Below are 13453 nucleotides of genomic sequence, written 5' to 3' on the forward strand. Positions count from 1 at the left end.
CCCTCTGTCCTGAGCAGCAGCTCAGGCTGGAATTTGTGCCAGCAAGGCAGAAACAAAGAGGGCAAAGTTTAGTGCCCAGAACCCCCGGGGTAACAGCACTGGAAGGGCTTCTTGGAGAGCCACAAAGGAGAGCTGCCAAAACATGGGGCTGGCTGCTTCCCCAGCCTGCACTCAGGGAAACCAGGATCATCCTGCCCCGGGAATCAACACCCTGCACCTAATAAAACCAGGATCATCCTGCCCCAGGAATCAACATCCTGCACTCAGGGAAACCAGGATCATCCTGGCACAGGAATGAAAATCCTGCACCTAATAAAACCAGGATCATCCTGGCACAGGAATCAACATCCTGCACCTAATAAAACCAGGATCATCCTGGCACAGGAATGAAAATCCTGCACCAAATAAAACCAGGATCATACTGGCACAGGAATGAACATCCTGCACCAAATAAAACCAGGATCATCCTGGCACAGGAATCAACATCCTGCACCAAATAAAACCAGGATCATCCTGGCACAGGAATGAAAATCCTGCACCAAATAAAACCAGGATCATCCTGGCACAGAAGTCAAAATCCTGCACTCAGGAAAACCAGGATCATCCTGCCCCAGGAATCACCTCACACACTAATCCAGCACCAAATAAAACCAGGAATATCCTGACCATGGGAATCACCTAAAACAAATCCAGCTCCAAATAAAACCAGGATCATCCTGAACCAGGAATCACCTCACACACTAATCCAGCACCAAATAAAACCAGGATTCATCCTGACAGAGGAATCACCTAAACCAAATCCAGCACCAAATAAAACCAGAATTATCCTGACCATGGGAATTACCTAAACCAAATCCAGCACAAGATAAAACCAGGATCATCCTGGCACAGGAATCACCTCACACAAATCCAGCACCAAATAAAACCAGGATCATCCTGCCAGAGGAATCACCTCTCACACTAATCCAGCCCCTCAGGTGTTGGATGGATTCCAGCAGTTTGGCATCTCCCCCCAAGGTGCACATCCCTGAGTTAACTCCACTCTGTGGAACTGGGATTGTCTCCTTCCCAGGGCTGCTGCTTCTCTCCTCCTTGGGAGCTGGACACTGGTTTTTCCTACTTCTCCTGCTCTAATTCCCCTTTTCTTCCATGCCAACAAAGAGCCAAACTTCAGGTGTGATTTCCCTTTGTTCACCAACCTTCAGCCAGGATTCCCCTTTCCTTCCACACCACTAAAGGGCCAAACTTCAGCTGTGGTTCCCCTTTTCTCCCACAATGAACTGCCAAACTTCAGATAATTAGGAACAAATATCCAATGAAAAATTAGGGTTTTTTATGGGATTATCCAGACTGCTGCCCAACTTCCCTGCTTCCCAGCAGAAATAAAACCACAGGAACCACATCACATATATCCCACGTTAAAAAAACCCCAGCACAAAAAGCACCTTCTACATCCTACCCAATGTCTTAGACATCTCCAAAACCACTTGAGCAATAAAAAAAATGCTACAAAATCAGAAAAAACCAATTCACTCTGCAAAGCACGAAAGCAGATGAAAGCTCAGGGGTATAAACATCAAGAACACTAAAGAGACAAGCATGTTCCTTCTCCCCTTCCTCCTACTCCCACACTTCATTCCTGAAAGCACACAGCTTTGGACAGAGATTTTATTTCATGCCAACCACAATCAGATATTTCAATACCTCAGTGTTTGTCTGGAGGGAGCACACATTCCAGGGAAAATGCAGTGCATGCACAGATTACCTGAAATAAATCATATTCCCATTTAAAATCAGGTTTAAAGAAGTGGCACAGCACAGAGCTGTATTATGGACCACGCACTTTTCCCTCTGAAGAAATGTTTCACACCCTCCAGCAGTTTTTTTTTTTGGGAGGAGAATGAAAAAGTAAAGAGATTTATTACATTAAAAAGCATATTGATTGAAAGCAGCACTGTATGACAGCTTCAGCTATTATAACAGAACTTAATAAAATCAAATGTTTACCCCTGAAGGGGATTCAGAGGAAAAAAAAATAAAAAAGGCTTTATCAACACTTCTGACAATGAGCAAATCTGCAAGGGATAACATTTTGGTGCTGAAAGTAAAATGCAAATAAGAGCTCATTTCTCCAGGGGAGCTTTGAGGTTTGCCCACACGAGGAGCCGGGGCTGATTGCAGTGTGAAAACACCTCCTGTGATTGTGTGGCTGGAGATGTCAGCTGCTCCCACAGCTGGGGAGCAGGCAGGGTCACAGATGATGAGAGCAGGAGATGTTCCAGCATCACAGGCAGTTTGTAGGAGCAGCAGGACAGTCCTTTGTGCTGCCACGCTGCTCTCAGGGCTTGGTGATGGGCTCAACCCAAAGAACGACACTCCTTCCTCCCTGCCCTTGTCCCCTCTGCTCATCCCTCCTTCCCTTTGTCCCCTCTGCTCATCCCTCCATCCCTTTGTCCCCTCTGCTCATCCTCCTTCCCTTTGTCCCCTCTGCTCATCCTCCATCCCTTTGTCCCCTCTGCTCATCCCTCCATCCCTTTGTCCCCTCTGCTCATCCCTCTTCCCTTTGTCCCCTCTGCTCATCCCTCTTCCCTTGTCCACTCTGCTCATCCCTCCTTCCCTTTGTCCACTCTGCTCATCCCTCCTTCCCTTTGTCCCCTCTGCTCATCCCTCCTTCCCTTTGTCCCCTCTGCTCATCCCTCCATCCCTTTGTCCCCTCTGCTCATCCTCCTTCCCTTTGTCCCCTCTGCTCATCCTCCATCCCTTTGTCCCCTCTGCTCATCCCTCCTTCCCTTTGTCCCCTCTGCTCATCCCTCCTTCCCTTTGTCCCCTCTGCTCATCCTCCTTCCCTTTGTCCCCTCTGCTCATCCTTCCTTCCCTTTGTCCCTCTGCTCATCCCTCCTTCCCTTTGTCCCCTCTGCTCATCCCTCCATCCCTCTGTCCACTCTGCTCATCCCTCCATCCCTTTGTCCCCTCTGCTCATCCCTCCATCCCTCTGTCCACTCTGCTCATCCCTCCATCCCTTTGTCCCCTCTGCTCATCCTCCTTCCCTTTGTCCCCTCTGCTCATCCTCTTCCCTATGTCCCCTCTGCTCATCCCTCCATCCCTTTGTCCACTCTGCTCATCCCTCCTTCCCTTTGTCCCCTCTGCTCATCCCTCCATCCCTTTGTCCCCTCTGCTCATCCCTCTTCCCTTTGTCCCCTCTGCTCATCCCTCCATCCCTTTGTCCACTCTGCTCATCCCTCCATCCCTATGTCCCTCTGCTCATCCTCCTTCCCTTTGTCCCCTCTGCTCATCCTCCTTCCCTTTGTCCCCTCTACTCATCCTCCATCCCTTGTCCCCTCTGCTCATCCTTCCTTCCCTTTGTCCCCTCTGCTCATCCTCCTTCCCTTTGTCCCCTCTGCTCATCCTTCCCTCCCCTTGACCCCTTTGCTCATCCCTTCTTCCTTCCCCTTGTCCACTTTGCTCATCTCTCCCTCCCTTCTGTCCACTCTGCTCATCCTTCCTTCCCCCTGCCCCCTTTTCTCCCCTCTTTCCCCTTCTCCCCTTTTCTCCCCTCTCCTTCCCCCTGTTCCCTTTTCTCACCCCTTCCCCCTTCTCCCTCTTTCCCCCTGTCCACTCTGCTCCTCTCCCAAGATCCCAGCTCACTGTATCCACCACCAGCTGCTTTTCTGGGGTGGCTTTCCCACAGGAGCAGAAGGAAAGGTGGATTTCTCCTCCATCCACATTATTTGATGGCAAACCACTCCAGAGCTGAGAGCCTGCTCTTAACAACAGCTTTCTGTTATTTCTGGTTTTTAGTGGGACCAAAATATTTCCCTTGATGCTTCCTGGATCAGGCCTGATCTGGTCCAAGCTGTATTTGCCATATAAACACTGATTTCACGGCATAAATGAGCAGTTATTTCAACCAAAATTCACCATTCCCACCAGTCTTACTTACCCTGAGGATTTGTCACTACTCTGGCACCTGCAAACCTTTCTTCTCTCCTAAACTGCAATGAAATTTGCATTTTTTCAAAGCTATGTTGCTTTCAAATGAAACCACTTCTGGCACGAGCTTTAAACTGCTTTAATAAAACCACCAGTGTTTAACATTGAAGTGTTAAACACCAGCTGAAAAACAGGAGTAAAAGCAGATAAAACAGCCCAAAAAAGGAAAAAAAAATCTGCAGCTTGTTACAACTCCTGATTTTACACACAAATGACAACAGCATGGACATTTTTGCCAGGATGAAAACTTCTTTTTGGGATTGCCTCACCTGCAGCCTTTGCTGTTTCCTGAGCTTCTGGGGGAAGTGAAACTCTACAGCTCATAAAGAAATGGGGTCATTAAAAGCTGGTGAGCATCTCCTGCCTGGGGGAACTCCTGGGCTGGGGCTGAGCCAGAGGAACTGGTCTGGCCAGCTGGGCTGGGATCTGGTGAACCTGAGCTCCAGGAGGAGCAGCCAGAGGGAACCTGGAGTTCCAAACTCTGTTTTAAAGCACGTCCCAGGAAGGGGTGGAATGGGCACGGCATCCCCTGAGGGTTTGTGGCATGAGGGACAGAATGTGGCCCCAGGACCAGCAGGGATGAGGAATGGGGCTGAGGAGTCTGTGTGGGGCACAGAGCAGGGCTGCAGTAGGGCCCAAAGGGGGCTGACTTCACTTAAACTTGGAGAATTTACCAAATATTGTAGTGAAAAATTGGAGCAAGAGGCGTGTGACTTTCTGTGCCTAATTAGAGCAGCTGCTGCCCTTAAATTAGGTCTGGGAAGTCTCCCTGCAAGGGCAGAGACTGGAAGCAGGAGGAGCACAGGAGCATTTTGTTCCTTTTTTCCCAGGGTTTCTGTGCTGTGCTCTGAGGGAAGGGCAAGACCTGAACCTTGAGACCTGAGAAAAATGAGTGCCTGGTACCTCTGCATTGCCTTTCCTGCACTGGTTTGGGGTGGAAGGGACCCTAAATCCCACCTTATCCCATGGGCAGGGACACCTCCCACTAGACCAGGATGCTCCAAACCCTTGGGACACTTCCAGGGCTGGATCCCAAAACCTGGCTGATCTCAGAGCACAGCCAGGCTCATCTCTGAGCAGATCAATATGCCCAAAGGCTGCTGGGGCTGAGGAAAGCTGGACTCTTCACTTCAGAGCAGGCAATACCTGCGTGCTGAGGAAGACACAAAACCCCAGAGGAAGAGGGGCAGGGCTGAAAAGTCCTGAGAAAATGAAGAAAAAAATTGAGAAGTGCCAAAAGCAGCGCATGGGAATCCTGCCATGAGCATGGGACGTGGCCACAGTGCCAAAACTGCTGCAGGAAACTGCAGCCACCAGCAGAAACCAGCCAGCAGCAAAACACAGCAACCACGAGCCAGGAGATTGTTTCAGAAGTGAAACTGCCAGAAGCCAAATCACAGCTTTAAGGCACAATTTACACCGTAAATATTTGGGTTTCCAGCAAAAAGGGAGGGAGGAGAAATCCCACTGTGCTCCAAAAGAGCTGCTGGAAACACCACACTGGAGGCAGAGCAATCTGCTGGTTTAATTAACCCACATGACAGAGGACGTGAAATTTTTGTTTCTCTCACACTGTTAAACACAAAAGTATCCAAACTCCTGAGCTAGGGAACAGAAATGATTCAAATCCCACTGCTCCAAGATTGTTTCCTCCCCATGCACAGCAATTCCCAACAGGAACACGTCCTGTGGAGGAGTCTTGAGTTCCTCAAGTTCATGGGGGAAAACTTCAATGACTTTCATAATCTGAAAGCATCTCATAATCAAAATGGATTTCATTAAAGCAGTGGCAATCTGCTGGCAGCCTGAGAGCCCAGACAGGGAAACACCCATTAAAACAAAGCTGGCAAAACACATTAAAAATTAATGGACTTCTTGATTTCTATCAAAATTGAAAAAAGGCTCAATCCTACACCCAATGATACAGCCCTGAATGTCAGCAATTAAAGTTCCTCCTTCCAATTACAGCTTTTTACAGCATTTTAATCAATTTTTGTACAGCAAATGAGCGTAGAGTTTAACCCTGGATCAAATCAGCGTGGTGCTGTAGGGTGAAAAATCACAATCCTGGAGCATGAGATGCAAGAATAAAACTTAGATAAAGTGAATAACATGACAGGAATGTTCCTGTAGATCATTTCTGACTTGTGTTTTAGGCCACTGGAGGGGAATTCATAAGCAGATTTGGGACTTGCCTATCAACATGACCTCACCTATGTAAATATTTATTCAAACATCTGGGCACATTGCAGTGGATTCTAGATTAGAAACCCAAGGAAATTACTATAAAAGGAAAACCATGCTGGCAGTTTTCTGTTTAAAAACTGCAAACCCTCCAAGACTGCTCCTTACAACTGGGCTGTAACATCCAGAGAAACTCCAAAGCCTGTGTTTGATTTATTCCTACCTTTTATAAAATCCCAGGCCATCAATCCTGAATGGCCTTGACTCAAAAGCCTGAGAGGTAAATTTTCACTGCTGAGATTGCTTAAGTAGTTCAGCATCACAGGGATGGGGCTGGAATGAGAATTAGCAGATTAAAAAAAACCACCAAAAAAATGAACTAAAATGGTGAAATTGGCAGCTTTCTCTGCTTTCAGCACAGCACAAACACCTTCTGCTGTCAGGATCAGAGAGCTGGAATGCACAGCAGGTTTATTCCAACACAGCTGGCACCATGCCCTCTCCTCCAGGCCTCACCTCAGCCTCACACCAGGCTCCTCAGGACTCTCCACCATTATCTTCTGCCCTTTCCCTTTTTTTTCCTTTTTTTCTTTTTGTGTCTTTCTCAGTTAATCAGTAACCAGAGACTCCTGCCAGCACTTGGTGCTGCTGATATCAAGGTCCTGAGCCCCACGGAGCCACTTCCACACCGTTCTCTCCTTCCCCATTCCAGCCTTTCCCTGCACTGGGAATAAAAATTAAAAATAAAAAGGTGTATTTTCCATCTTCAAACACTGGCTAAGCAGCTCCAGAGCCCAATTATTCCAGGCAGAGAAAAGCTCTTACCCACAGCTACACATCACGAGGGACAAGTCTTGCCATGTCCCCGTTCAGGAGGTGGAGGGAAATAAAAAGAGACATTTTTTTATGAGACAGTTACTGAGCTGTAATTTCCCACATCCGTTTACAACTGCAAACAAGCCCAGGCAGAGGAAGGTACTATCTATTACCATAATTATTTTTAAAACCTTCACCCCACAGGGTTAGGAAAAACCCATGATTTACAGCAGAGCCATAACTATAAAACTGCAGATGGGAGCTGAGCTATTTTGCCCTTGTCTAATGCTGAGATCTCATTAAAGTGCGTGCTTAAACCTTAAATATTTGAGAGTAAATGGTAGTTAAAATAGGGAAATCACTCTCATTAAGCAGCCAGCCTTTCCTCTGCTCAGCTTTCCAGCTCATCATTTGTTATTTGGTCATTTGTGCAGTTTGACACTGCTTCATCCTCCAGCCTGGACAGCCCCAAAATTCCTAAATAAAGGGAAAAAAAAGCACTCAAGCCATTTTAAACCTTAAAAAGAAGCTGATGAGAGAACAGAAATGTTTTTCTTTTGTGAGTTCAATCACCTTGAAGGATGATCCTTTGGCCAAAGTCATTCAGTGAGACAACAGGCAGCAACTTTTCTTTATTCTTTCTAAATCTAGGAGGACGAAAGGAAGATCTAGAAAGGTCTTATTTGACCTCCACCTGCTCTGCACTATTATTATTATTACTATTTGTTATTATTATTATTGCTGTTGTTGTTTTGTTGTTGTTATTGTTATTTTTATTATCATCCATCATCATTGTCATCATCATCATCATCATCATTACCATTATATCTCCAAGACACTAACCTTTAATAAAAAAAGTTTCTCCAAGAAACGAACCTTTAATAAAAGCTTGCACTACACACCCCACATCCAATTTTCTCTCTGAAATGTTCTTGCCTTTCAGCAGTTACTGCAGCAAACCAGAGCATTAATAATGATTTTTGCTTACTCCCTTCTCAAGCCACCCACAAAATCCAAAGCCATGTCTGCCAACCTATCCAGGCTAAAACTGGAAGCTGGAAGAGGAAATGACATAAGAGAAAAGTGGAATTTATGCAAAATGTTGGTGATATGAAAGCTCAGAAATCTTCATAAATTAGCAGTGCACAGTAATTGAAGCTGCTTGAATCATGCTCCTCCATCCTTCCACTTCAATGGGATATGGCAGGAAGTAATTGATGGAGACAGGCTCCCTTGCATATAGCTGGAAATAATTCATCTGGCATCTCATTCCTGGTATTGGCTGTTGGGAAAAACAAATTTCTCCCCATACAGAACAGTTTGTTTCACGAGTAACCCCAGGGATCAGCTGTTCTTTATTCCTGAAATATACATAAAGAAATTTAATGGGAGCCCATATGGAAAATTTAACCTTCACAAAGGCTTCACCAAGCGCGTAGATGAAGTGTTTCACAGAGCATTTGATGTTTCTAAAAAATGAAAATAAATGAAGACATACAAACCCCCCATTGAAACAGAGACTTAGAATGTAGTATTATGTACTATGGATTAAATATGAGCATAAATTTTTATTTCTTCTCTCTCGTTTTCTACTCAAAATTACAAAACCTGCTTAGAATAAAACCCGTTCCTCATTATTTCTTTTTTTTTCCTGTATGCACAGCGCACAGCTCATGTTCTTCTGAACAGTTTTACCTAAAATGTAAAACTCAAAACTAATTAGGTCCTCAACTTATTTTTGTAGGAGGAAAGGCCATGAAGAACACTTCGGATTCCATTATGAATAACAGATGCGAGACGGGTACATTTATAAACCACTAAATTTAGAAAGATCTGGGGAGAGTTCTGCTGAACCTTTCAAAAATGAAAAACCTGCCTGTACTTTGCCACTGAATCCATCCGAGCAAGTTCTGAGGAAGCAGAATACAAAAGGCCAACGAGTTTTCCACGGATCCAGCATTGCCGCGTGCCATGGATGGAATTGCAAGATGCCCAACAAAGCAGGCAACATCCAGGGGCACGTTAGCTAAATGCCAACATTCCCTGCGTTAGCTGGGGGTCATTCAATACCCTCAGCTTGCCAACTCGTGCAGGGCAAGCTACAAAATTAATGAAAGAAATCAGATCCCCTTCTCAGGCCGGGTCCCAGCTCGGAGCGCTCGGTTGGAAAGCAGCGCTCGGGCCCTGCCCCGATTGTTGGGGCCGCTCGGGTCCCGCAAGGAAGCTCAGCTCGCACTAAGGGACAGGAGAGCCAGATGGCCCCAGGGAACTGCTCGGGGCTCTTGTTCCTCCGAAAAAGCTGGGAAGGAACACACGGACAGTGCCACCCGTGCTCCTCCGTGCCCAGGGAACTGGCCCGAGAACGCCAGGAGGAGCTGGCACCGCTGTGCCCACCTGAAATCACACAGAATACCCCAAAACAGGGCTCGGTGTTTTTTATGAAGCCAATCCTCAATACCCAAAGAGTTGGCGTTAATTTAAAGGGGGCCAAAGAGCCGACACTGCGAGGACAGCCCAGGTCCCTTGCCGAGGCTGGCAGCGGCTCCCGATGCCGAGCCCAGGGCCTGGATTTTCCAGGAGCCCTTCCAGGTTTAGCAGGGCAGCAGCTGCCACCCCTGTGCCCCGTGAGTGCCTGGGCACTGCCAGAGCTTTTCCAGGAAGGATTTGGACTCTTGGATCCGGGGGAGCAGCTGGAGGAACACCCTCCCTGACAGCAAATTCCCACCATTTCTCCCATCCCCCCGGCGGGTTCCCTCACGCCCGGCCGGAGCTGCTGTGCCACACAAGGACGAACTCCTCGTCCTTGCCCACAGTTACGAAACGCGTGCCTTGTGCCACACCAAAAGCTGCGTGGCAGCACCACATCCTAAAGGCAGAGGAAGAAGCTGCAGTTCCAACATTTATCATCCGCAAACCACGGAATATCCCGATCTGGCGTGCCCGGCAGAGCGGCGAGGTCGCCCAGCAGCGAGCGCCACGATGCCGGCTTGGCTGCCTTCCCTGCAGGGCAGGCACAGCGCGCTTTAATGCCATGAACTCCCAAACACAATGCCCAAACACCGCGCTCGGCTCCCTGCTCAGGGAATTACCCACAGCACATTTCCCACACACACGCTTTAGCATCCTCCAGCAGCGCTCCTGTTTCACCTCTGCCGATGAGCCCGGCTCTGTCCGGGGGAGAAGCCAGCCCGCTGCCAAAATCACATCACACCACACTTGGCTGTAACAAAAGATGACTCCGGGGAGTTTGTGCTCATCATCGTTATTCCAAGCACGTCAGAGCCACCTCCAGCAGCCTTTCCTTCAATTAAACCTCTACTACTGCAAAGGGCAAAGGGGGTACGGACACATTTGCGCCGTGCTGAGCGCGGAAGGGGTAAGGAGGGATAAAGGGAAGGGAGGATTACACAGCCCTTTTTTCGAGACATCCACCGCCCTCCAAAAAACAAGGAAATCCCCTCCCCACAATGTACAAGACAGCCACACAAACCTGGTGGGTGAGAACACATCCACGCCTTGCCTTGGACCATCCTCCCTCCCGCACCCCCCCCTTTTTTTTTTTTTTTTTTTTTTTTTTTGGTGTTGTTGAATTATTGGTTTTTTCCAGCTGAGCACTTGCCTCTCCTCCGTGCCCATCAAATATCCCGAAGATGGAGGGGTGAGTCTTGTTCACCAGGTCGGTGATTACTTCGAACCTGTCCTCCATGTGATCCCTGCGGCCTTGGATGGAGTAGACAGCCACGTTGTGGCTCTTGAACTCCCAGGTCTTGGAGAACTCAGCGTCCAGCACGTCTAAACCCCCGAGCCTGTCATTCTGCATGATCTCGGCCACCTTGCCCTTCACCATCTTCACCGCATCCCTGCTGGACTTAACAATGGTTTTCACCTCATCCGTGTGGAAGAAATAACTCCACAGGGCCAGGCTGATGCACAGCAAGAACAGGGTCTCCGGTCTGAGCAAGAAGTAACGCATGATCCGACCCAGCAGAGACAGCAAAGTCATTGTATCCTCTATCATTTATTATCGCGACCGTGTCTCCCCACAGCATGCAGCGGGGCGGCTCCGAGCCCGGGGCCGCTCGCTCAGTGCATGCTCGGCCGGCCGGGCAGCGCCGAGCCCCGCGCTCCGTTCTGCTCCGCTCCTCTCCGCTCCTCTCCGCTCGCTGCGGCTCCGCTCCCGCTGCTCCCGGCGGCCGCGCCCCGGCCCCGCGGCGCCCCGTCCGTGCCGCGGGGGCGCGGGCCCGCCGATGGATGCGCCGAGCGCTGCGCCGCCGGATGCCTCCTGAACGCCGCTGCGCGCCGCGGCTCGGTCGGGAGGTGGCTGCCGGGGCCGCCCGCGGTACCTGCGTCCCGTGTCCCCCGCGCCCGCCGCCGGCCCGCCCTCCTTCCACCCGGGCGGAGCGTCCCGGCCGCCGCCCCCGCCGCGCCGCTAAACTACAAATCCCGGCAGCCCCCGCGGGAGCGCGCCGGTGCGGGTGGAGTGTGGGGCATGCTGGGAGTTGTAGGCTGGGAGCGGCTGGGGAAAGAGCCGGGAAAATGGAAAAAATTATGTAATCCAAGTGATTTGAATCGAAATCAAAATTTTTTACAATTAAAAAATTCAAAATTATTTAATCAAAGTGATTTTAATAAAAATAAATTTATTTAAAATAAATTTTAAAAAATTAAAATTATTTAAAAGCGTAATTAAACATTATTTAATCAAAGTTATTTAATCAAAGTGTTCTTAGAGCAGCCTGGGATAGCGGGAAGTGTCCCTGCCCATGGGATGAGATGCCCTTAAAGTCCCTTCCAACACAAACCATCCTGGGGTTCTTCTAAAGGATGAAATTGACCCTGGCGTGTTCCCCAGTTCCCTTCACAAGCTCGCAGTCAAAACGGAAACAGAGCAGGATTTTGTCAATTATTAAACTTAGAGTAGAGTTTGCCAGGGTAGCATTTTGTTGGGAAAAACCCCAAAGCATCTCTCTTCTTTCTCTGCCCCCTTTGTGTAAATTGCCATTTTGCTGCGCTGACAGCACTGAAAACCAGAGCTGTGTGCGTGTGAGCAGAATAACAGATGACATAAATATTTATATTTAAATAGAAACAATTCAAGGCCGTGCCTGAGCTGTTTGCTGCCAGCTGTGGGGCACAAAACACAAAATCCATCAAGCAGCCTCAGAGAGCCAGCTCGAGAATCCAACGCCACAAACACAAAGTGAATGATCCATCCCCAAACCCCCAAACTGAAATTCTGACTGGAAAAGTGTAAATTTCAGCCGGGAGCATCCCAGGTTTTCCAGCAGCTCCCACTCCCTCTGGGCTGTTGTTGCTGTGCTGTAAATTCTTTGTTTTGCCACTTGTTCCAAAGCTCAGCTGAAATAAATGACAGAGCCCCCAGCCTGCTCCACCCAAAATTCTAATTTCAGCCTTTCTGTGTCCCATTCTCACAGAAACAGCAAAATTAAGGACAAATATTAATTACAACCCTGATGCTGCTTTAAATGTGAGAGTGCAAACCCCTCTGTTAGCATTTTATCCAAAATTTTACATTTCAGGCCTGGAAAAACCTCTCCCCTTTCTCTGCCCCTCTGTCACCACGTGCTTGAGCTGAGCCACAGATTTTTGTTTTACCCAAAATGCCAAAATCTGAGCTGGGGAATGAGGATGCAGCTCCTGTAGCTAATGAGGCTGAGTAATTAACTGAAAGTACTTGATGAATGCTCCAGGAAAACCGAGGCTGTGTCCTGAGCAGAGGTAAATAAGAAGCCCCAAGGAAATTACATTTTTGATCCTACAGAAATGTGCAGCTGATAAAAAGCTGTGTAGCCAAAGATTCTAATGATATTATTGATATGAATGATATTTACTGAGCTTTTAAATTTCTATTAGTTTTATATTAGGGAAAGATAAAATAAATGTGAAATAAGGAGGGTGCTGCTCACTGCCACCAACCAATTCATTATTTGTCATTGCACTGAAATATAAATGTGTCATTGTCTATTAGCTACAGACTGTGTAGCTAATAATTCTAATAATATCATTAATATCACTATCTCTATGATGGCTTTGTAAATTATATTAATTTTATACTTAGGGAGAGATAAAATAAATGCAAAATAAGGAGGATGCTGCTCTCTCCCACCAATTAATTTGTTATTTATTTGTCATTTTACTGAAACATAAATGTGTCACAGTCTATTAGCTACAGACTATGTAGCTAATAATTCTAATAATATCATTAATATCACTATTGTGGCTTTTAAATTTCTATTAGTTTTATGTTAGGGGAAGATAAAATAAATGAAAAATAGGAAGAATGCTGCTCTTTCCTACCAACCAATTCACAATTTATTTGTCACTTTGCTGCAATATAAATGTGTCACTGTCTATTAGCTACAAGCTAATAATATTGTTAATATATTATATTAACAATATTATTAATATATAATTGTTAATATATATTCTATAATATTATTAT

General features: G+C 47.2%; 1 protein-coding gene across 1 annotated transcript in view; it reads right to left on the reverse strand.

Moving 5' to 3' along the window:
* Positions 1 to 11162, reverse strand: part of PPM1L (protein phosphatase, Mg2+/Mn2+ dependent 1L) — a 62629-nt gene extending 51467 nt beyond the window's left edge. Inside the window, exon 1 of the mRNA XM_009089407.4 lies at positions 10610 to 11162. Within this exon, the coding sequence (XP_009087655.2) occupies positions 10610 to 11008 (399 nt within the window). The 5' untranslated portion in view covers positions 11009 to 11162. The remainder of the gene's footprint in view (positions 1 to 10609) is intronic.
* Positions 11163 to 13453: the final 2291 nt, after the last annotated feature.

Source organism: Serinus canaria, chromosome 9, assembly GCF_022539315.1.
Source record: "Serinus canaria isolate serCan28SL12 chromosome 9, serCan2020, whole genome shotgun sequence".
NCBI lineage: Eukaryota > Metazoa > Chordata > Aves > Passeriformes > Fringillidae > Serinus > Serinus canaria.